At 38.3% G+C, this 24,916-nt stretch overlaps 1 protein-coding gene across 1 annotated transcript in view; it reads left to right on the top strand.

The window, feature by feature from the left end:
* The window catches only part of SGTB (small glutamine rich tetratricopeptide repeat co-chaperone beta), an 88,232-nt gene that overhangs the window by 49,495 nt on the left and 13,821 nt on the right, over positions 1-24,916 (top strand). Inside the window, exons 5-7 of the mRNA XM_007952863.2 lie at positions 16,129-16,233; positions 19,782-19,920; positions 20,025-20,087. Of these exons, the coding sequence (XP_007951054.1) occupies positions 16,129-16,233; positions 19,782-19,920; positions 20,025-20,087 (307 nt within the window). The remainder of the gene's footprint in view (positions 1-16,128; positions 16,234-19,781; positions 19,921-20,024; positions 20,088-24,916) is intronic.

The raw sequence follows: 24,916 nt of genomic DNA, 5'->3' as shown, positions 1-24,916 counted from the left end.
TTTTTTTTTAGTGTAATGGCTTTGTCACGCTTTGTTATCAGAGTTATTCTGACTTCATTGACTTAGGAATTGTTCTCTCTTTTTTCTGATACACTTTGTCTAAGGTTGGTGGTGTTTCTTTAGTGTTTGATATCATTCATCAATAAAATCGGCTCAGATGATTTGTGGAATGTATTTATTTAATATAAAGATATTCAGATTTTCTGTTTCATTTTGTTGTAATTTTTGGGGATTTTTCTGCTTAAGTTGTTAAATTTGTTGGTGTAAAATTTTTCATACTATTTTCTTCTTAACATTTTATTGTGGTTTAGGTGGAAGTTTACATAGCAGATCAGTTTTCTAATCAACAGTTCATACACAGATTTTTCTGTGACATTGATTGCAAGCCCCACAATGTGTCAGCACTCTGCTTGTTTCCTTCCTGGTTTCCATTTATCTGGTTTCCCTGTCCCTCCCTGATTTCTCATCCTTAGTTTTGGACAAATGTTGCCCTTTTGGTCTTGTGTTATTGCTTGTTCTAAGGAGCACATTATTCACGGTGTCATTGTTTGTTTTATAATCCTGTATATTATTTGACTAAAAGGTGGCCTCTGTGAGTCTTTTCATCTTCAAGTTAGAAGGTAGTCTCAGGGCAGTAGTTTTGGGGGTTCCTGTAGTCGCATTCACACCAATAAGTCTAGTCTTTTTTTTTCCCCCCTAATTTGAATTTTCTTCTACATTTTTCTACCCATTCTAACCAGGACCTTCTATTATGGTCTTGGTAAGTGTGGTTGGTTGTGGTAGTTGAGCACTTAACTAGCTTTTCTGGTCTCAGATTAGAAGAGGCTGTGGTTTGTGTGGACCATGACTTTTGGACTAATATCTTCCTTGAAGCTTTGTTTTACTTTGTTCTCCTTTGCTCCAACTGTGAAGAGACAATAGTTGCTTTTTAGTTGGTGGTTTGTAAACTTTGAAGACATAAGATGCTACTCACCAGACTGGGATGTAGAACATTATTTTTATTAACTGTATTTTGCCAGTTGACTTAAATGTCCCCTGAGACTATGGTCCTTAGCCTTCAAATCCTGTAATTCACTCATGATATCTAAGTTGTTTTTGTAACTATGCCCCCATGTGCTCTATTGTGTATATATAGTATAGTGCAGCATTTATAAATATGTATGTGGAAATATCCACCATTATATTTATATAAAGGAGCTTTGGTGGCATAGTGCCTAAGGAATTTGACTGCTAACCAGAAGGCTGGTGGTTCAAACCTCATGCACTCCTTGGAAGGAAGATTGGGCAATCTACTTCCATAGAGATACTGCCTCAGAAACCCAAGGAGGGGTTGCTATGAGTTGGGATCAACTCGACAGCAGTGAGTTTTTTTTTTTATTTGGATACTGATATATGTATGTAGGTGTTCTCCTGTGTGACTTCCCTCACCTATTTAGCATACACATTTACCTATCTATCTACTCACAAATTATTGTTAGTTACTACCAGCATTGCAGGTTTGTTATAGCATTTATCATAGTTGTCCTTTGTTCTTGCGTACCTCTCAGTGTCTTCCTTTGCCCTGGTCACGTTGTGTGATCATATTATTTTCTTATTTGTTTAATATATGTAAGATCTGTAGTGACATTTTTACTTTATCTTGGTAATTGTGGGTGTATATATAATATGTATTAGACACAATATTTATTATATATCACATACCATGTATATGATATAAAATATATATGATATGTGATATGTATATGATATATGTGATCTATAGCTTAAGTCTGCTGTTGTTGTTAGGTACTGTCGAGTCAGCTCCAAGTCTTAACAATCCTGTGTACAACAGAATGAAACCCTGCCTGGTTCTGCACCATCCTCACAATCCTTGCTATGTTGAGCCCTTTTTTGCAGCCACTGTGTCAGTCCCTCTTGTTGAAGGTCTTCCTTTTGTTCACTGATCTCTAATTTACCAAGCATGATATCCTTCTCTAGACACTGGTACCTCATGATAACATGCCCAAAGTATGTGAGATGAAGTTTCACCATCCTTGCTTCTAAGGAGCATTCCTGCTGTACTTCTTCCAGGACAGAATTGTTCTTTCTTCTGGTAGTCCATGGTATATTTAATATTCTTCACCAACACCATAATTCAAAGGTATCAGTTCTTTGGTCTTCCTTATTCATTGTTCAGCTTTCACATGCGTATGTGTTGTTGTTGTTGTTATGTGTTGTCGAGTCGGACCCGACTCATAGCGACCCCTCCTTGGGTTTCCAAGGCAGTATCACTACGGAAGTAGATTGCCCCATCTTCCTTCCGAGGAGTGGCTGGTGGGTTTGAACTGCTAGCATATGAGACAATTGAAAATACCATGGGTTAGGTTAAGCACATCTTAGTCCTCAAAGTGACATCTTTGCTTTATAATACTTTAAAGAGGTCTTTTGCAGCAGATTTGGCCAAAGCAATACATTGTTTCATTTCTCGACTGTTGCTTCCAGGAGTGTTGACTGTGGATCCAAGTAAAATGAAATCCTGACAACTTCAGTCTTTTCTCCATTTATCATGATGTTGCTTATTGGTCTAATTGTGAGGATTTTGTTTTCTTTATGTTGATGTGTAATCCATACTGAAGACTGTAGTCTTTGATCTTTATTGGTAAATTCTTCAAGTCCTCTTCACTTTCAGCAGGCAAGGTTGTGGAATTTACATATCACAGGTTGTTTATGAGTCTTCTGATGCCATATTCTTCTTTACATAGTGTAGCTTCAATGTTTTTAATACATTGAATAGTGTCAAAAGATATTATTACTAACTATAAATATTATCAGATAAATTCCTTACTTAAAGAACACAACTAGCCACATGCTTTTATAGTGATTGTGAGCGTGAATAATTAATTTTAAATGAGATTAGAGTTCAGGAATAGTCTTCCACTAGTACTCTATTAGAAGACATTCATGGCAGTACCTATGCTTGCTTTTTTATTTAATTATTGCTAAATTAGAATTGTGAAATAAGAATGATTTTGTTTTGCATTTAAAATTGTATCTTTTTCTGTAAGGAGGTCAGTAACAGAAGAAGTCTATTTAATATTAAAAACTAGAAAATTGTTTATACATCTAATACAAATGTTGAATAAAACAGATTCATTTTTTATTATTTGAGACTCGTGATGAATATCTCAGTAGCCAATACCCCTCATTATCTTTCTTAGCCAGCTGGCTGCCAAGAATTGGAAGCTCAGAGTAGCACATCCAAACCTTTTAATATTCATTTTCACAGTTTTCCTACTTTTCAAAATATTTTTTTCTCACACTAGCTAATTTAACCAAAATTTACTTTTTATAGAAGTGACTTTTAAAAGAAAAAATTAGGAAATGACCAATTGTCAATTCTTAAGCATGAGTCTTTCTTTTCTAGCATTTATCTTTTATTTTGGCCTTTGAGGATCCTATGAATCTTGGGTCAGCTCTTCAAAATCTGTTAATGTATTTTTGCTTTTCATTTTCTGTACTCTCAGCACTTACTACAATATGTAAAATTTATATAGTTTTACCATGTGTTCTACTTTATCTTACAGTTATTTGCATATATGTTTTATTTCTTCAAGTGAAGGGCAGAGTTTGGTACTAGTGTTTATTTGTATTCACTATGGCATCTAGCACTGTGCCGCTCAAGAATTCAGCAAATTTTTTTTGGATGAATAGAGGACAGTAGAGGAAATAAAAGAAATTTCTGGTGATTTTGAAGTGATCAGACACTCACATTAACACTTATACATAAAACAACAGATGATTGTGTTTCTGAAAACACTTTTGAGTACTTTATACTATGAAACAAACAGCCAATTTGGTCTTTTTAAAAAGTAGCAATAATAATAGTATTTTATTTTGTTTTCAGTGAAAGTTCTCACAGCAAATTGTGTTCCTGTTTGATAATTTCTATACAAATTGTTCAGTGACATTAAATTTTTCAGTGTGTCAGCATTCTCTTCAGTTGCATTCTGCTTGTTCTGTTTCTAGGGCACTTGTTTCCCAGCCCCCTTATCTTCTCATCTTTGCTTTAGAGGAATTGTTGACTTTGTTCTCATATGCATTTTATTTTTTATTAAATTGTGATTTTGGTGAAAGTTTATAGAGCAAATTGGTTTTCCATCCAGTGATCCACATACATTCTGTTTTGTGACATTTACTGCAATCCCCACACTGTGACAGCATTCTTCCCACTTCTTTCCTACACTCACTCTTTCCCTTCATCCTTCCTTTCCATCTTCTCCGGTCTTCCTAGCTCTGTCCCTGGGCAAATGCTGTCATCTTAATCTCATATTCTTGATCATTCTTATGAGTGCATACCCTGTTGATATTACTGTTTACCTCATAAACTGTTTACCTGTTGTTTGATTGCCAGTTGAGTCATGGGGGTTAAGTTCAGTTCCTAGTTTGAAGGATGTCTAAGGGCCATAGTCTCAGGGATTCCACCAGTCTTCATCAGACTAGTAAGCCTGGTCTTTTTTTTTTTTTTTTTTTTTTTTTTTTTTTTTTTTTTTTTTATGATTTTGAGTTTTGTTTGACATTTCCCCTCACTCTATCCAGGACTTCTTACTGTGATTCCTTTCAGAGCAGTCAGCAGTAATAGCTGGGCAATTAAAAAATTAGAAAAATCTAATTTTTCTGGTCTTAGGTTGATAGAAGCTAGGGTTTCACATGCTGTGTTAGTCCTTTGGACTAAATGTTCTTGTATCTTTGATTTTCTCCACTCTTCTTTCTCTGGATGGGGGGGGGGGGCAGTAGTTGCACCTTAGATGGCCACTCACAAGCTTTTTTTTTTTTTTTAATTTTATTGCGAATTTGCAAATTCATTTTCCATACAGCAGTTCACATATATGTTGTTTATGACAGTGACTGTAATTTCCCACAGTGCAACAGCTCTCTTCCCATTTCCTCCTATTTACCCCTTCCCAGTGTCCTTCCCTGCCATGCATTCCTGCCACCTGAGCTATTTCTCTGTGCATACACAGCCCTTCTATTCTCCCATGATTGATCTCTCTAAGGAGTGTATCTATCTAATGTAAATGTTCACCTCATATGCCTGTCTTTTGTTTGGCTGGAAGCCACAGGAGTAGGTTCAATTCCTGACCTGAAGGGCAGCTAGGGGCCATAGTCTTAGGGGTTCCACCAGGCTCTATCAGACCAGCAAATCTGGTCCTTTTTTTTAAAAAAAAAAAATGATTTTGAGTTTTGGTCTACATTGTGGAAATACCATTTGATCCAGCAATCCTGTTACTAGGTATATATCCTAAAGAAGTGAGATCCAGGACAAGACCAGATATATGCACACCCATGTTCATTGCAGCACTATTTACAACAGCAAAAAGATGAAAACAACCTAGGTGCCCAACAACAGAAGAATGGATAACCAAATGGAATACTGTGCATCAGGGTAGATGAGACCATGGTTAGGATAGGTTTTTTTTTTTTTTTAAATTAATTAATTAATATTTGCAGTGTTCCCTCTCCTCCCCTCCCATCCCACCCCTAATAACCAACAAAGAAAGTTTCGTTCCATAGATAAACCTTTCCTTGAGTTTTTAAAATAATGAACTCATACAGTATTTGTCCTTTTGCGACAGACTTATTTCACTCAGCGAATGTCCTCCAAGTTCATCCACGTTATGCAGTGTTTTGCAGATTGTATGTTATTCTTTAGTGTTGCATAGGATTGCTGGGTCAAATGGTATTTCTAATTCCAACTTTTTAAGGGATCACCATACTGCTTTCCATGGTGGTTGTATCATTTTGATTTACATAGGTTTTGTAGACTAGAGAATTTGGTTTACAAACATACTGTCTTATTTCCTTTGTACAACCTGAGTGCTGAGTACATTGCTTTATCTATAGTGGGCTCATATTTCTGGGGTTGGATGCATGATTGAATTACTGAGGCAATAGATGGAATACAAGATAAATAGGAATGAGAGAACATAATGGAGGGAAGACTTTACAGGTGATGGGGAACTTTAGTTGGAGTTAGATTCGAAGAGCATTTAGAACTTGCATAGACATAAAGAAAAAAGAAATTTTATGTTGGAGAGCATAGTTGTAAAGACAAAATCATAAAGTATCAGGTCACTGTGACAGGGGATGCTAGTGACAGAAAGCTCTGAGAAAAAGGAACAGAGATGTCATTATTTTGTACATTATTTTCCTCTACTTCTAACGAATAGCACATAGTCACTCAATTCACTGGAATTTGAACTTGATTTTTGGACCTGAAGTTGAATCTCAGTTTTGCTACTTGTTAGCTATGTTGTTGTTGTTGTTGTTATGTGCCGTCGAGTCGGCCCCGACTCATAGCGACCCCTCCTTGGGTTTCCGAGGCAGTTATCACTACGGAAGTAGGATTGCCCAACCTTCCTTCCGAGGAGTGGCTGGTGGGTTTGAACCGCCAGCCGTCTGGTTAGCAGGCAAGTGTCTTAGCCACTATGCTACCAGAGCTCCTTTGTTAGCTATGTTGTTGTTGTTGTTATGTGCCGTCGAGTCAGCCCCGACTCATAGCGACCCCTCCTTGGGTTTCCGAGGCAGTATCACTACGGAAGTAGGATTGCCCAACCTTCCTTCTATAGGCAGCCATTTAATCTTCTCTAGGAGGGATCGCTATGAGTCGGGGCCGACTTGACGGCACATAACAACAACAACAGTCTCAATTTCCTCACTTGTAAGATAGAGGTAATACTAACCACTTCAAAGAATAATTGTAAAGAGTGATAAAGTGAACAAAATCCCCAGCACTGTACTAACTTTCAATTTTTTTTTTTTTTTACGAAAACATCATAAGACTTTTTAAATTGAATGATAGGTGTTCGCTGTAATTTACTTATGCATGACTTACAGTATGGAAAGTGTGAGATATGTCGGGGGTTTTTCTGCCTTATTTTCTACAAAAGTAGAACACAAATTACTTTCATGTGTTTCCTCTAAAGGGGTAAAGAGATGGAGGGTGTTTCAAAACATGGTGACTATTGTTCTACTGAAATTTCATTAGTTATGCCCTGATAAACAGACAGCAGAGGCAGAGAGAGCAGACCACATTGTTATTCAGTTCAGACACTGGCATGTTTGGCTTTGTCTCACAGGAGATTCAAATATAGCCTGCCTTCTCTTCTGTTTCCTGTCTCAGAAGCTCAGAAGCCTCTCCTCCTCCTTTTGTGAGCTGCACAAATCTGCCTTCACCCTAGCTTGCAGTTTGTGATCTAAAGTTGTCATGATTAAAATATAATGATTCTTTTCTTTTTCCTTCTCCCCTTTCTTCATTCTGGGTCTGATCCTTCTTGCTTTACTACTATCTTTTTATCAGTATCTGACTCTTCGTCTATGCCTTTCTCATATACCTCCTAAATAGCTAATTTGTTCCCTCCTCCATTTCTATCACTGCTCCCTTAGTTGAGGATCTTAACTTTTGATAAACTAATGCAATGATAACTTACATTGATCTCTCCATTCCACTTGTATTCCCCACTCTAGTCCTTCTGCCAAAAAGATCTTTCTAAAATGTAAAATTGATCATCTGACTTTTGCTAGTTCCAAATACTTGTATGATCAAATTTAAGCTCCTTTGCATGGTATGTCTTCTGTAATCTAGGCTCTTCCTTTTTTTCTAACTTTTGTTATCTCCACTTTTCTTCCTGCCCTGTTCTTCTTTTTACTGTGTATGCTCATGTAATGTGAAATGGTACTGATTTTTTAGAAATACTATTGGGCCATCTTTCAGTGCTTTGTATGTGCTGCCCCCTCAGTCTAGAATATTTCCTTTTCTTTTTTAGGTATTCATGGAAATTTGTTTTATTTATTATGATTTGGATAAAAGTTTACAGAGCAAAATCATTCTCCATGTAAAAGTTTATACACATTTTGTTTCATGACATTGACTGCAATCCCCACAATGCAACAGCTCTCTTACCACTTCCTCCCTGTGGTTACCTTTTCCTTGTGTCCTTCTTTCCTATGCATTCCTGCCCTCTGAGCTATCTCCCAGTGCAAATACTGCCCTTCTGATCTCCCATGGTTGATTGTTCTAAAAAGTAAACCCACCAAAAAAAAAAAAAAAAAAAAAGAGTGTAACCACTTGGTGTAAATGTTCAGCTGGTATAATGTGGCTGGAAGCCACGGGAGTGATTTCAGTTCCAAGCCCAAAGGATGACCAGAGGCCATAGTCTTGGAGGTTTCACCAGTCTCTGTCAGACCAGTAAGCCTAGTCTCTTTTATGATTTTGAGTTTTGTTCAACATTTTTCTCTCACTGTACCCAGGATCTCCTATTTTGATCTCTTTCCAGATGGCTGACGGTGGTAGCCAGGCACCATCTAGTTCTTCTGGTCTCAGGGTCATATAGTTATGATCCACTAGTCCTTTGGACTAATAGTTTCCATGCATCTTTGGTTTTCTTCATTCTTCGTTGCTCCGGATGAGGAGAGACCAGTTGTTGCATTTTAGATGGCTTCACGTGAGCTTTTAGGACCCATTCACCAAAGTAGGATGTACAGCAATGTCTTTGTGTAGTATGTTATGCCGATTGAGCTTGATGTCCCCTGCAACCATGGTCCTGAGCCTGTGGGTCCAGTGATTCGGCTCAGGGTGTTTGTGGCTAAGAAGTTATTATAACTTTGCCCCTTTAGCTCTATTATATATATGGACATGTCTAGAATATTTCTTATGTATCAATTGGTTGGCTGCTAATCATCCTTCAAAATTCTGTTTAGGTTTGGAAAGACTTTCTTCTCTCCCCAACTTTCCTGACTATTCTCTTACACCCTTTTCCCTGATCTAAATGGTGGTGCTATTCTAGATGGTAGTTTCTAGTCATATGTGACTATTTGAGCATGAATTAATTAAAATGTAATGAAATAGAAAATTTAGTTTCTTAGTCTCACTAGCCACATACCAAAGCTCAACAGTCATATGTAGCTAGTAGCTACCACATTGTGTAGTGCAGATAAAGAATTTTCCCATCACAGAAATTCCTATTAGACAGCTCAGATTGGATTAACCATATCTTTCTCTGTGCTGCCTTTTCCCCTGAAACTTCCACTGTTGCATCATACTGTTAATTTATTTATTCACTTTAGTATCCCTAATAGAGTGTGAAAGGTTGGAGGTCAGGGATACATCTTTCTCTCTGAATGTTCTGTTTAAAGTTAAGCATCTAGCATATTATAGATTTTCAATAAGAGCTTGTGTTGAATTGATTCAGTGAGTTTTAGAAGGGAAAATTATCTCTAATTGAATTTATATAGTGGTGAAGCCATTTGTATGATTGTTGTTGTTAGGTGCTGTCAAGTCGGACCTGACTCACAGCGACCCCTTCTTGGGTTTCCGAGGCAGTATCACTATGGAAGTAGATTGCCTCATCTTGAATAAGTATTTATGAATATTCATTGTACCAGTCCTTTAGTAAGTTTGAACAGCTTTTAAATGGGTTTAATTTTTTTTTTTTTTAAATACCTACCTATTAAAAAGAAAAGTAGCAGGCTATCATATGAATGATATTCATGGAAATTTGTTTTATTTATTTGTATTAATTTGTTTTATCATTCGTATAATAGCCTGCTACTTTTCTTTTTAATAGGTAGGCATTTTAAAAAACAAATTTAAACCCATTTAAAAGCTGTTCAAACTTACTGAAGGACTGGTACAATGAATATTCATAAATACTTACTCTAGAGTCAAACATTTCTAATATTTTGCCATATTTTGATTCTCTCTCTCTGTCTTTGTTTCTCTGGGGGCGGGGTGAATGTATGTGTGCATATATATGAATATTTATTTATTTATTTTTCTTGCTGATCCTACTTCAGTTTTATCTCCTAAAAATATATACTCCATATAATTATCATACTATTCACACTTAAAAAAATTACCATCAATATTAAAATGTCCCCAGTATTTCAATATTTTTATAGCTATATTTTTGATCCAGAATTCAATCAAGGTTCATGCACTAAATTTTGTTATGTCACTTTACTTCCATTTAATCTAGAAAGTATCTCTTTTTTTTCCTGACATACAATTTTTGAAGAGTTCAGGCCCATTGTCATATTCTGGATTTATGTGATTGCTTCTTCATGATTAAATTTAGGTTAAATATTTTTGTACAAATTCTACATACATGATTATGTGAACCATTTATTTTATCTTATTACTCTTAACTAAACCCATTGCTGTCAAGTCGATTCTGACTCACAGTGACCATATGGAATAGAGTACAACTGCCAGCTGGGGTTTCCAAGGCTGTCAGTCTTTATGGAAGCAGACTGCTACATCTTTCTCCCATGGAGGGTTTGAACTGCCAACCTTTGGGTTAGCAGCTGAGTGGCCATTGTGCCACCAGGACTCCTTAAATCATATTAGGAAGCACCTTATTTCGAACTCTCATTATTGGTGATTCTAAGTTTGATATCTTGTAAAGGTGGTGACTACCAGATCTATTATTCCTATTGTAATTAATAAACAATTTATGAAGCCAGACCATGTGAATATCCTGTCCCCTAACAATCTTTAATCTAAGAATCACTGGGAGTTGGAAAATTTGGCCTTGGTGCCAGAAATAATGCTGGAACTCGCATGGTAGAATTTTGCAAGACCAACGACTTATTCATTGCAAACACCTTTTTTCAACAACACAAATGGTGGCTCTACACGTGGACTTCACCAGATGGAACACACAGGAATCAGATTGACTACATCTGTGGCAAGAGGCGGTGGAAAGCTCAATATCTTCAGCCAAAACCAGGCCAGGAGCTGATTGTGGAACAGACCATCAACTGCTCATATGCAAGTTCAACTTGAAGTTAAAGACAATTAAAACAAGTCCAAAAGAGCCAAAATATGATCTTGAATATAGTCCTCCTGAATTTAGAGACCATCTAAAGAATAGAATTGTTGCACTGAACACCAATGACCGAAAACCAGAAGAATTGTGGGTGGATATCAATCAAGAACATTATCCATGAAGAAAGCAAGATATCACTAAAAAGATGAGAAAAGAAGAGAAGACCAAAATGGATGACAGAAGAGATTCTGAAACTTGCCATTGAGTCGAGAGTACCTAAAGCAAATGGAAGAAATGACAAGATAAAAGAGCTGAACAGAAGATTTCAAAGAGCAGCTTTAGCAGACAAAACCAATTACTATAATGAAATGTGCAAAGACCTGGAGTCTGAAAACCAAAAGGGAAGAACACACTTGGCATGTCTCAAGCTGAAAGAATTGAAGAAAAAAATATAAGCATCAAGTTGCAATACTGAGATATTCTATGGGCAAAATATTGAATGATGCAGGAAACATCAAAAGAAGATGGCAGGAATACACAGAGTCACTGTACCATAAAGAACTGGTCGATCTTCATCCATTTCAGGAAGTGGCATATGATCTAGAACCAATAGTACTGAAGGAGGAAGTCAAAGCTGCAATGAAGGAATTGGCGAAAAACAAGGCTCCGGAAATTGACGGAATACCAGTTGAGACATTTCAACAAGCCGATGCCCCATTGGAGGCACTCACTCAGTTATGCCAAGAGATCTGGAAGACAGCTACCTGGCCAACTGACTGGAAGAGATCTATATTTGTACCTATTCCAAAGAAAGGTGATCCCACAGAATGTGGAAATTATAGAACAGTATCATTAATATCGCACGCAAATAAGATCTTACTGAAGATAATTCAAAAATGTTTGCAGCAGTATATTGACAGAGAACTTCCAGAGGTGCAAGCTGGATTCAGAAGAGGATGTGGAACAAGGGATATCATAGCTGTTGTCAGATGGATCTTGGCTCAAGGCAAAGAATACCAGAAAGATGTTTACTTGTGTTTTATTGACTATGCAAAGGCATTTGATTGTGTGGATCATGAGAAATTATGGATAACATTGAGAAGAAGGAATTCCCGAGCACTTGATTGTACTCATGAGGAACCTGTACACTGACCAGGAGCTGTCGTTCGAATGGAACAAGGGGACACTACATGGTTTAAAGTCAGGAAGGGAGTGTGTCCGCACACTTATTCAATCTATATGCTGAGCAAATAATCCGAGAAGCTGGACTATATGAAGAAAAACGTGGTATCAGGATTGGAGGAAGAATCATTAACAACCTGAGATATGCAGATGATACAAGTTTGCTTGCTGAAAGTGAGGATGAGTTGAGGCACTTACTGCTGAAGGTTGAAGAATACAGTCTGCAGTATGGATTACGTCTCAGTATAAAGAAAACAAAAATCCTCACAACTGGACCAATGAGCAGCATCACAATAAATGGAGAGAAGATTGAGGTTGTTAAATAATTCACATTGCTTGGTTCTGCAGTTGATGCCAGTGCAAGTAGCCGTCAGGACATTAGACGATGTGTAGCATTGGGAAGGTCAACCGCGAAGGAAGTGTTTCAAGTACTAAGGAGCAAGGATGTCTCCTTGAGGACAAGGTGCGCCTGACAGAAGCCATGATATCTCCAGTCACCTTGTATGCATGTGAGAGCTGGACAGTGAATAAGGAAGACCGAAGAAGAGTTGATGCTTTTGAGTTGTGGTGCTGGCGAAGAATGCTGAAAGTACATGGACTGCTAAAAGAACTAACAGATCTGTCCTGGAGGAAGTGCACCCAAAATGCTCCTTGGAAGCGAGAATGGCCAGATTTTGTCTCACCTATTTTGGTCATGTTGTCAGAAGGGACCATTCCCTGGAGAAGGATGTCATGCTTGGTAGGGTGGAGGGTCGATGAAAGAGGGGGAGGCCTTCAATGAGATGGATTGAGACGGTGGCTGCAATGATGGGCTCAAGTATAGCAGGGATCATGGAGCTGGCGTGGGATCGGGCAGTGTTTCATTCTGCTGTGCAGTGGTTCACTGAGTCGGAAATGACTTGATGGCACCTAACAACAACAAGAGCAGTATTTGACCCAGTGGATTAATCATCCATTCATGATCCCTCCCTGAATACATCAAGAGTTGCAATATGGTGACTTCTGACTTTATTGTTCCTTCTCTCTATATTTTCTCATTTTTCTATTAAGAAGAGCTTTCCTCCCTTCCCATCTTTTTCTTCTTTCTCCCTCCTCCCCTTCCTCGCCTTTTGTAGTATTACTGTGGACTCACTTGGCTGCTAACTTGTAAAGGTGGTGATCACCAGATCTATTATTACTTTTGTAATTAATAAATAATTTATGAGGTCAGACCATGTGGATATCCTATTCCCTAACAATCTTTGACCCAATGGTAAAACCCAGTGGTTCAAACTCACCAGCGGCTCCATGGGAGAAGAGACCTGATGATCTGCTCCCATAAAGATTTACAACCTAGGAAATCCTATGGGGAAGTTCTACTCTGCCATATAGGATCTCTATGAATCAGAATCAACTTGATAGCATAGAAAACAGTAACAACATAGACTCGTGCATTTTTTAAATTAACAAGGCATTGATGGCTAATGCCTTAATTTTCTAAGTGGTAGAAATCTTGCCTTCCATATGAAAGACCTGGGTTTGATTCCTGGCCATTGTACCTCAAGTGCAGTGATGACCTGTCTGTTGGTGGAGGCTTGTGTGTCACTATGACACTGAATAGGTTTCAGCAGAGTTTCCAGACTAGTGTAGTCTAGGAAGAAAGGCCTGGTGATGTGTTTCCAGAAATCAGCCAGTGAAATCTCTACTGATTACGATAGTCAGATCTGTAGCCAATTATAATGGCGTAGGACTGATCAGGCAGTATTCTGTTCTGTTGTACATGGGGTCATCATGGGTTGGCGGCCAATTCCATGCCAGCTAACAATAACAATTCAGTGTGTTATAATCAACTATCATAATTATTTTTGACCCTTAGGTTATCCTGTATTTGGCTAGTAGGATCCCCTTCAAAGTGATCCTGTGTCCTTTTATATAACTTCATTTGCCTTAAACACTGTTGCTTTCTGAGACAAGATATTCCAGATTCACATTATATTTCTCCAGCCTGAGACCCAGCTCAACCATTTCTCCAAGGAGCCCTGGTTCCATTTAGTGGAGAATGGTATTTAGAAACCAAGCTCTGATCTCAAGATGTGATTGTTGTTACCGGGCTCTATCAATAGAACAACCCAAGCCAAACCCATTACCGTCAAGTTGATTCTGACTCACAGCAACCCTATAGGACAGAGTAGAACTGCCCCATAGGGTTTCCAAGGCTGTGAATCTTTATGGCAGCAGACTAACACATCTTTATTCCAGAGAACAGCTGGTAGGTTTGAACTGCTGACCTTTCTGTTAGGAGTTGAGCAGTTTAACCACTCTTTAACCGAAATTCCATTGGCATAGAGCTCTCTCCCTTACCTTCCCCCTTTCATATTTGTATCTCCCTTCTCTCAGACTGAAAAAACCTGCTTTCCAGTCACACCACTGTATTTACTCTTTTGTTCTATACTTCAATTGATAATATAACACCAATGTTGCACTACCAACAAACCTACTAAGTAAACTACAAGTTTCTCTTTCTCCAATCTTTTTTGTCCTCAGAATACATCTCACTAAGGATATATACTCAAAACATGGTACTTGAAGTTACTTGAATTTTTTTTTATTTCATATACTTTAGGATCTCATGTATTTATTTGGTTTTAAGATTTGCTTTTCATTCTTTTTGAAGTCTTACTCTCATTCTTATCCCCTAGAGGTTGAGAGTGAGACTTTTAATATAGGTTTGATTTCTGAGCCATGTTAAGTGTCACATATTAAAAAAAAAAAATTTAATTAAAAAGGATAAAAAATAGTGACTCTATCCTGTATAAGGCTCGTTGTTTTACCTATGATATTAATGATTCTACACTAACTTTTTTATTTCTAGTTTTTGCTTGGTTTTCAGTTTGCCTGACTGTCTTTTTCTATTCCTTTAACTTCCAATTTGTGCATAATTATGTATCCAGTTTGAGAATCTCAGTTTTTGTTCAGGCAATTTTATGATCACTAATATATAACGAGGAGCTCTGGTAGCATAGTGGCTAAGGCACTTGACTGCTAACCAGAAGGCTGGCGGTTCAAACCCACCAGCCACTCCTCGGAAGGAAGGTTGGGCAATCCTACTTCCGTAGTGATACTGCCTCGGAAACCCAAGGAGGGGTCGCTATGAGTCAGGGCTGACTCGACGGCACATAACAACAACAACAACAACAATATATAACAATTTTTTTTCCCTGTTTTTGCTTCTTTTCTCTCTCCCCACATCCTCTTTTTCACTTTCTGTTGGATTAGTTGAATTTTACTTCATTTTTTTTCCCTCTAATTATTTGGAAGTTACACATTTTATATCTCTTCTTTCAGTCGTCATTCTTACCTGCTGCTAGTTTGTCTTGGAAGTGTTTGAGGCAGAAGGCCTCAGCAGAGTATTCTCCTTTGTAGTTGTGAGAAAACTAATAAGTGATGACAGCATGTGGTGACCACATGCTGTCCCTCATGCCTAATGCAAGAGAGTTGACAACAGTTGCTTATGTAGCTACTGTTTCTTGGCTGTTGGCTCCCCACATTGTCTTTCTTAGCATTCATCTTAGAGCTTCTGCTGTTTCCTTTCCTGTTTCTTCTCTGGATTAATTCTCTCTACTTGGAAACATTATTAAGAGTAGGTCACAGTTACAGGATCTGTCTATGCAAATGTTGTTTTTCCAAAGTTGGGTTTTTGGACCTTTTGCTGAGGGACAAGATTATGAGAACTTCTAAGAGACTGAAAGGATTAAAAAAAGTTAAGTCTGCCACAGAGGTGAATATTCATTCAAGTGCCAGCGGACTCGAATATTCCTTTATTTGCACTTTAACCCCGCTGGTAAAGTACAGCAGCACAGCACTGTGTAGCCATTCACAGCATAACTCAGTGTGTCTCCCAAGTGACCCTAGATGGCCTAGCATTTTCAGTTTGGGCAAATTAGAAAGGCAGTTAGTAGGTAGATAATTTGCATATTTATCTTTTCTATAGCATAGCAAATAGTGAAAGGCAGTCTGTATATTTTCTCTGAACAGAAGCATGTGGGTTTCTTTTTGGTTTGATTATCGATTTTTCTTAGCTTGATTTAGAGACTTACTGGGATTGATTTCCAAATTGGGAAAAGGAAAATATGCTAATAAAAATCTCTTTTCTTTCTTTTAGGGCTGCTGCTCAAAGTAAATTAGGTCACTACACAGATGCAATAAAGGATTGTGAAAAAGCAATAACAATTGATTCAAAGTACAGCAAGGCCTATGGGAGAATGGGGTAAGTTCTGGGAGGATGTTCAAAATAGTCACAAGTAATACCAGATTTCCTCTTCTTCGTGAGTTGGTTCTTACTTTCCTACTTAATATTATACCTTTTGAACTAAAAAGAACTTAAATATAACATAAAGGTGGTAGTGACTACAAATTTCCATGACTTAGAAGTGAGATGATTTAGTTGTATGATAAATGGTTAGTTGCTGGAAAAAATTACACCACCACACTAAGGAGACTCGCTTCCTGTTCATGACCACATATATCAAATAAGCACTCATTATCGACAATCCTTTTATACCCACTGCCTTAGAGTCAATTATGAATCATAGCAACCCTATAGCACAGAGTAGAACTGCCCAGAGGGTTTCCAAGGCTGTAAATCTATACGGAAGCACACTGCCTCATCTTTCTTCCATGGAGCAACTGGTGGGTTCGAACTGCCAAGCTTTTGGTTAGCAGCAGAATACTTTAATGACTCTGCCACCAGAGTTCCAAAATCCTTTTATACTTCCTTCTAAATTTCTTCTAAACAGAGACCCTATATTCTCTGAGGTATTTCACACCTTCCCTTCTCTTTTCAAATTTCTAGTATCCCATCATCCATAGTGACTCTAATTTGTTGTTACCTCATACTTAATTTAAAAAATGTTTTTAAAAGAAAAAAGTCATCTTTCTACTTCTAAATCTTTCTTTCTTTGCATATACATGGACTGCCATTTTCCCAATTAAAATGAAAAGGGTTCTTATCTAAGACCATTCCAACAACTCATGCTTTAGATCTTATCCCTTTGTACTTAACTCCTTCAGAACTTAAACTTGTACTTATCTTTATCTTCTACAGCACCAGTTTTCCTATCTGTAAGAGATGATGATACCTGACAAGTGAAAAGGCTATAAAAATCATCCATCTGAACCCTTTTTTACCACATGTTTTCCTCCAGTTATTACCTTATTTCTCAGTTCCTCTTTCTGTGCAGGTTGCCTGTACTCACTGTCTCATCTTATCATCTCTCATCCTTTCTTTGGCTCACTCCAATAGAGCTTTGGTCTGTATCACTCTACTGAGAGTAGCTTTCTTCAGGGTCACCAGTTGTCTATATTTTGCTAAGAACAGTGCTCAGTTTTGTATTCATATTACTCAGTACATCCCTCAGCAAGTCCTATCAATTCTATTTCTCTATCTTGAGTCCAAACATTGATCAATATCTTGCTTATAATAACCCTAGCCCAAACCACCACCTCTCATGTCACTACTACTACTCACTGCCATCGAGTTGGATCCAACTCATAGCAACCCCTCCTTGGGTTTCCAAGGCGGTATCACTATGGAAGTAGATAGCCTGGTCTTCTTTCCGAGGACTACTACAATAGTCTCTTACCTGGTCTCCCTGCCTCTACTCCAACCCTTGCCCATGTCTTTCCTATAAAGATAAACCAGGGTGAGCTTTCTAAAGCGTAGATCAGATCACGGCACTCCATTGCAAACAGAGTAAAATCCAAGCTCTGTACCATGGTCCTATATGATTTGGCACCTGACTACTCTCTGATGTTCTCACTTTTCACACTTTGTTTTCTGTACTCCCTCTTTATGAGCTTTTTGTCCTATACATTAAGCAGACCATACCTCCATCTTTTTCAAGGACTTTGTGTTTACTCTTGCCTCTGAATTTTCATATGACTGCTTTCTTCTCATCATTCAGATCTCATCTCAGTTGTCACCTTTTCAATGTGGCTGCCCTTGAGCAGCTCCCCTATTCATTCTTTTTAATATTACCCTTTTTAATTTGCAGTTTATTGCCTGTCTTCCTTAGGTAGAATGTAAGTTGCCTAAAGTCAGGAACTTTATCTTTTTCACCGTGGAATCCTCAGTGTCTAAAATATTGCCTAGTACAATGTAGGGTTTCCATAAATACTTATTGATTGATTTTGATTAACAGGGGACTCTGATGAAGTATCTTTCACAGTTGACTAATAGAAAACAAATTAGTTTTGAGAAATTTTCTGTGGTTAGGCACTGCATTTTATTCAGATCAGAAAACTGTGAGGTAAATCAGTAAGAAAGAATTGGTATAATTTGTTGAAAATCAAATCTAGAACAAAAAACCACCAGAATTCTCTCTCCATAGATACTGTTGGCCATTATGTTATTTAGTTCTGATGTAACTGTCCAATAAATAAATTCTAACTTGGGCAATCTATTCCATAGTGATTCCACCTTGGAAACCCAAGAAGGGGTCGCTATGAGTTGGATCCGACTTGATGGCAGTGAGTTTGGGTTTAGGTGTAGGTGTAGGTGTAGGTAGACATTAAAATTTAGTAACTAACACTTTGACATGTGCCTGGGATAATAATCTGTGCTATTTGTGTTGTAAAAGATGTTAATTTTAACTATCTAACAACTAAAATTTCTTATTCAAGAATAGTTAAGCTGATAAACAATAGACAACCCCCACTTTTTTTTTTTTTTTTGCGAATTGATATTTGTCAGGGCTCAAAGACTCTGTCAGGAAAACAGAAGAAAATGAGACATTCTAATGCACAAATATAGTTCAGAGACTTTAAAATGCTTTTTAACATGGAATTATATGACCATAGGATTATTAGTTCACATCTTTGTGGAGCTTAATGTAGGCCTTCATAAGCAAACTGTTTTCATGTTTTGGGTGTCAAAATGTAGGGGTAGACAAGGGTCATCTCTAAACATAAAGTTCAGGATTTGTTTTGGTTACCTAGTGCCGCTCTGACAAGAATATACCACAAATGGGATAGCCTTAACAAACAGGAGTTTATTCTCTTACAGTTCAGGAGGCTAGAAGTCTGAGTTCAATGTGCCGGGCTCCAGGGGCTGTGTGAAAGCCCCTCAAACTTGGGCTTCAGCTCTGCCTCTTGCTCCCGGTCCACTGAAGATAGAGGGATCTCTTTATTCAGGCAACTACTAGCTGCTGAGGCTAACAAGCCCAAGGTTAACAAATAAAATGGCACAGTCCCAATGTTACCAAACCACGTGGCAGGCCATTAATTCAAGTCCATTGTAAGTCCCAAGGTCAGCAGAGCATGGCAGGCTGCTGAACGACAACATGGCTACCTGCAGGGTCCAAGCATGCTATAAGCTAGAGACTATCCCCAAGGCTTCTCCTTCTATATAGGAAGCAGACCACATCCCAAAGGCAGCTACTCAGCTGCTTATGGTAGATCCCACCATGGAGTTGATTGCCAATCTCATTATGGGAAATAACTACCACCAGCTGCCCAGCCACTCAACCAGGCCCAGCCAAGTTGACACACAAACATAATCACCACAGGATTCTTCTAGGATAGCCAAAGTTGTCCAAAAGCAGAATGGAAAGAGTGCAGACTCAGAGATTTTTAGAATTAGAGGCCTATGTATTTGTTTGTTCCCAGTGATGCATTCCTGTGAACCACAGTATAATGAATAAGTTAGATGTATTCTGAATTAAAACTGAATGCCAAGATAGTGTTTGGCTACATTTGTAATGTTCTGATGCTCTTCAGTCATATATGTTATACTCTTATATTCTTTATTCTCTGCAGGCTAGCGCTCACTGCCATGAATAAATTTGAAGAAGCGGTTACAAGTTATCAAAAGGCATTGGATCTTGATCCTGAAAATGATTCCTATAAGTCAAATCTAAAAATAGCAGAACAGAAGTTAAGAGAGGTATCCAGCCCTGTAAGTTATGAATGTCAAATAAGTGCAATATTTTCTATCATTCATAATTTATTGTAATTCATTTGTAGTGGTTGGAATGATTCTCAGGTAGGATTGTTTTACAGACAGGAACTGGATTGAGCTTTGACATGGCCAGCTTGATAAATAATCCAGCCTTCATTAGTATGGTGAGTGTATTTACTTTTCTGCTCTGTAGATTGTTTTGCATGGAGCTGAATAGTTTTGAGAAACAAGTAAGGAAGCTTTTATGGTGGGTGGTGGTGAGTGGTGGTGGCTCAAGGCTGTGGCAGAGGTTCTTAACATACCTGTGGACTTCTTTGTGGGAAAGCCATGGATAAACTTCAGGAAGCCCACGGATTCCCTGAAAGTGTATGTATAAATTTGTATACATGTGGATATAAGCATTTTTCTTAGGGAGAGCACCATAGTTTTCATCGGATTGGCAGAGGAGTCTGCAATTCACAAAAGGATTAAAAACCACTCTCCTATATGGAAGTAGTCCTAGGAAGATACTAATAATTGAGGTCTGAAGATTTTGGCTATAGTGGTTCCCTAAATTCACTTAGAATTATCTGCCTTCCTTCCTTTCTTAAGAATTTATTCAAACTTTTAATATAGTTCTCATGTATGTGTACTCCATCCTTCAAACTGACAAAATCACTTCAAAACCTTTTTTGAAATCACACACGCTCTGGTCCAATATATTGACACTCAGCTTTGGTGAGTCTGGGATGTTACCTGGGCTAAAAAGCTCCTTGGATGACTGCACACTTCTGGCTAAGAACAACTCTACTATATGCTATGCCCTTAGAAGGCAGGAACCACTTCTTACTCTCTTTATTGCCTTCAAAAAATGTATGCTGCATCCATTAAATCTTCAGGTGAATTGAGATGCATGGATGACTCATTCCCAGTGAGAAAAAGAAGTATTTTGAGCAATTGGTAGCTTTAATTTTTATTTTCCATCAAACTTAAATCAGTTTTCCTTCCTATCAGTTATCAAATTTATGTCTCTTTGTAGGTTTTGTGACATTTTTGAATGTTGTGACTCATTGCCAGGCCTCAGGTTATGCTGTCGTAATAGGATGTGGAAATAGAATTCCTTTAGTTTCGGATTGGCATAGGCTCCAAGGTGCTGTGTGGTGTGAGACCATCATGTGAGATTTGCAAACAGTGGTGGATGGGAGAGTGAGGTGGCTCTTAAAAAAGAGTTAGGTTGATAGAGATTAGAGAGGATTTTTGCAGACAGCTATTAGAGTTCCAGAATCCTATTCCATAAATGAAGGAGGTAGAGAAGACTGCCCTCATCTCAAGCCCATTGATAAAGTACTTTTCCAGCCCACTCAGAAAGCTTTATATATTGTCCTCTGTTTGGAAGACAGTGTCCTGGTGTCTGATTTGCTAGCTAAAGAAGCTTGCAGCTGAATTAGTGGTATGGTTTTGGAAGTAACTGTCTTGATGACAATGGAGTGGAGATGTGTTTCCTATGGACCAGAGGTGAGCACACATGCTTGTGAGATAGTTTTGGTCTCAATCTATCTAATGGCACTTTGCCCAAAGTGGGCCTTCTGGAAGATGATGGGATCCCAATACAGAGAGTCCCTGGAGGAGGGCTACTAAGAAGCTGGGACCAAAGGGAAAGACCTAAGTGTCCAGCCAGCTAGTATATTATTTTTCATAGAATAGGTGAGAAATCTCAGGTGGGTGGAGAGAGGTACATGAAGAACCTCAGGAAGTACCCATGAGAGATTCAGAGTAATTTTAAATAACTGACAGACAACGTCAGGGCAAAAAACACTATGATTTTAGTTACCAGGTAACTTTCCTGCTTCCCTTATCTCTCTTTTGTCCACTTAACCCTGACCCTAGAAGGCCAGAAATCTTGGTCAGTGAGCTGGGGGAAAAGCATCATGTGGGAAAAAAAAGAGCAGCCAACCATGCCCCTCTTTTCTACTGCAAATGGTCAGTCTGTAGCAGGTTACTGCTTGTTAGAGAGGTAGAAATTTTACCTGTAAATGAAGTTTTATGTTTTTATTTATTACACTGAGCAAGATATGTTAATTACTGAACTGGAGGTCTTCTTACAACTTAGTGACTATAAGACTTCTTACTTAAAAGTGACCAAAAAAGCCACAGGAAACACTCTAAATTTCTTCTGTGGCTTAGATCATAGGAAAAGGGAAAGAAATAGTTTTACAGAACTAACTTAAAGGGATTGTGAAACAAAACAAAAATCTCTATGGCTCATAAGTTACGCTTGTTTTGTGTAATGCCTGTAGTACTCATGTGTGGTACTACTATGCCAGGAACGACAGAAGAGGAATGGCATGGCATTCATTATCACAAAGGATGTTTCAAGATCTGTCCTGAAGTACAATGCTGTCGGTGATAGAATAATATCCATATGCCTACAAGGAAGACCCATTAATACTACTACTATTCAAATTTATGCACCAACCACCAAAGCCAAAGATGAGGAAATTGAAGATTTTTATGAAACTCTGCAGTCTGAAATTGACTGAACATGCAGTCAAGATGTGTTGCCTATCACTGATGACTGGAATGCAAAAGTTGGAAACAAAGAAGAATCACCGGTAGTTGGAAAATTTGGCCTTGGTAACAGAAATAACACTGAAGATCGTATGACAGAATTTTGCAAGACCAATGACTTATTCATTATAAATACTTTTTCAACAACACAACCACAAACGGTGGCTATACATGTGGACTTTGCCAGATGGAGTACACAGGAATGAGATTGACTATATCTGTGGCAAGAAGAGATGGAAAAGCTCAGTACCTTCAGCCAAAACAAGCCCAGAAGCTGATTGTGGAACAGACCATCAACTGCTCTCATGCAAGTTCAACTTGAAGTTGAAGACAATTAAAACAAGTCCACAAGAGCCAAAATATGACCTTGAATATATCCCTCCTGAATTTAGAGACCATCTAAAGAATAGATTTGATGCATTGAAGATCAATGACCAAGAGCGTCATCCATGAAGAAAGCAAGAAGTCATTAAAAATACGAGAAAGAGAAAAGACCAAAATGGATGTCAGAAGAGACTCTGAAACTTGCCCTTGAACAAAGAGTAGCTAAAGAAAATGGAAGAAATGACAAGATAAAAGAGCTGAACAGAAAATTTCAAAGAGCAGCTCGAGCAGACAAAGCCAATTACTATAATGAAATGTGCAAAGACCTGGAGTTAGAAATCCAAAAGGGAAGATCATGCTTGGCATTTCTCAAGATGAAAAACTGAGGAAAAATTTAAGCCTCAAGTTGCAATATTGAAAGATTCTATGGGCAAAATACTGAATGATGCAGGAAGCATCAAAGAAGATGGAAGGAATACACAGAGTCACTGTACCAAAAAGAACTGGTTGATCTTCATCCATTTCAGGAGGTGGCATATGTTAAAGAACCTAAGGTACTGAAGGAAGAAGTTGAAGCTGCACTGAAAGAATTGCCAAGCTAGTTCCAGTAAGATGATGGAATAGGCAAAAAGACTGCACAGACCCTCTTCAACAAGGAAAAGGGGAGCTAATTAACACAGATACAGAAGATAATCCTGGACCCCTGAACCTTGAAGGGAAGGATACAGAAGTGGACTAAACTCCAACTAGCAGAAGGATTTGCATGAAAACACCAAAAAAGGAGACATACGGAGCTGCGGTCTTTCAGTGATCCTGATGGCACAGACAGCTTGGATATTGCCAAGTGGTGTTAGGACCTAAGAACTAACCTAAAAATCAACCTGCTAGCCAGAGACTGCATGGAGGACTGCTCTGGTGGCTGGGGAATAAAAGGGGAAGGAGCGGCGAGGAAGGCGGGTTGGCCTGTGGATTTTTACCTGTCCAGAGGGTGCGGCCATTTTGAATGTTTACAAGTGGTTTGACCATTTTGGATATTTAAAGTGACAGCATTCTCCCAGAGTCCAGGGACTTGAGAACAGCCTCCACATGGCGGGAACCGCAAGGACATTCCATATTCGGACAATTGGAAAGGTGCGACATTCCCCTTGTTACTCTTATACCCCACACCCTCTTGGTGAACAGAGGTGCAGCCATCCCTGACCCCCACCCACCTTCTGGGCCGGCAGGATTTCCTTTCCAGTCTGTGTGCTTGGACAGAGCCTGGGTGCCCTGCCCCACTTTTTTTTTCCTCTTTTTTGGTTTGTTTTTGTCTGTTTTAAAACTGCTATTATTATTATTATTATTGTCCTTTTTACTATTATTCTTTATTATTCCCCTCCCAGGTTCTACTTTTCAGCTTTTTTTCTTTTTCTTGTTCCTGGTTGCAAATTTTTTTTTCTTTCTCATTGTTATCCCTGTTCCTTGTTTTTCTTTTGCATTTTGCTCAATTTTCTCTTCATTATTCTCCTTCTCTACATTTGTTTTCTCTTATAGCCCTTTCCCCAGATACTGGTTTTTAGTTTTTTTTCTTTTTCCTTTCTTTGGTTACTGTTCCTGTGTGATTACACAGTGTGTGTTTTGTCCATTTGCTTTTACTTTTTTGATGATTATTCAATTGTTATTTTGGTCTGAGTGGAGGACAGCAACATCCCCATCCAACATAACTACACCCACACCTCCTGCAGCTTCATGTACTGAGTGAGAGCCACCACTTCCTTTTCCACCAATGGGTCAACGAAAAAGAAGCACCAAGTACAGTCTGAATCACCCTTGGCTATTCTTCACAAACAGTTAACAGAGATCTAAATATAACAATGCCAAGATGTCTCAGAGACAACAGATCATCACAGTCCACACAAAGAAGCAAGATAAAGTGATAGAAACAAGGTAGCAGGATACAGACCCAGAACACATCCCTGAGGAAGAAGCAGCATTGGAACTCTCTGATGATGAATTCAGAAGAATTATATTTAGGTATCTTCAATGGACTGAGAGACAGATCAAGGAAAACACAGACAAAACCCTAGAAGAATTTTGGAAGAAAATACAAGAACAAAATGACAAAATAAATGAAACATTAGAA

Source organism: Orycteropus afer, unplaced genomic scaffold (assembly GCF_000298275.1).
Source record: "Orycteropus afer afer isolate SDZICR_OR568_19922 unplaced genomic scaffold, OryAfe1.0 scaffold00362, whole genome shotgun sequence".
NCBI lineage: Eukaryota > Metazoa > Chordata > Mammalia > Tubulidentata > Orycteropodidae > Orycteropus > Orycteropus afer.
The sequence above is the reverse complement of the archived record's forward strand: the minus strand, read 5'-3'. Positions and strand labels throughout refer to the sequence as shown.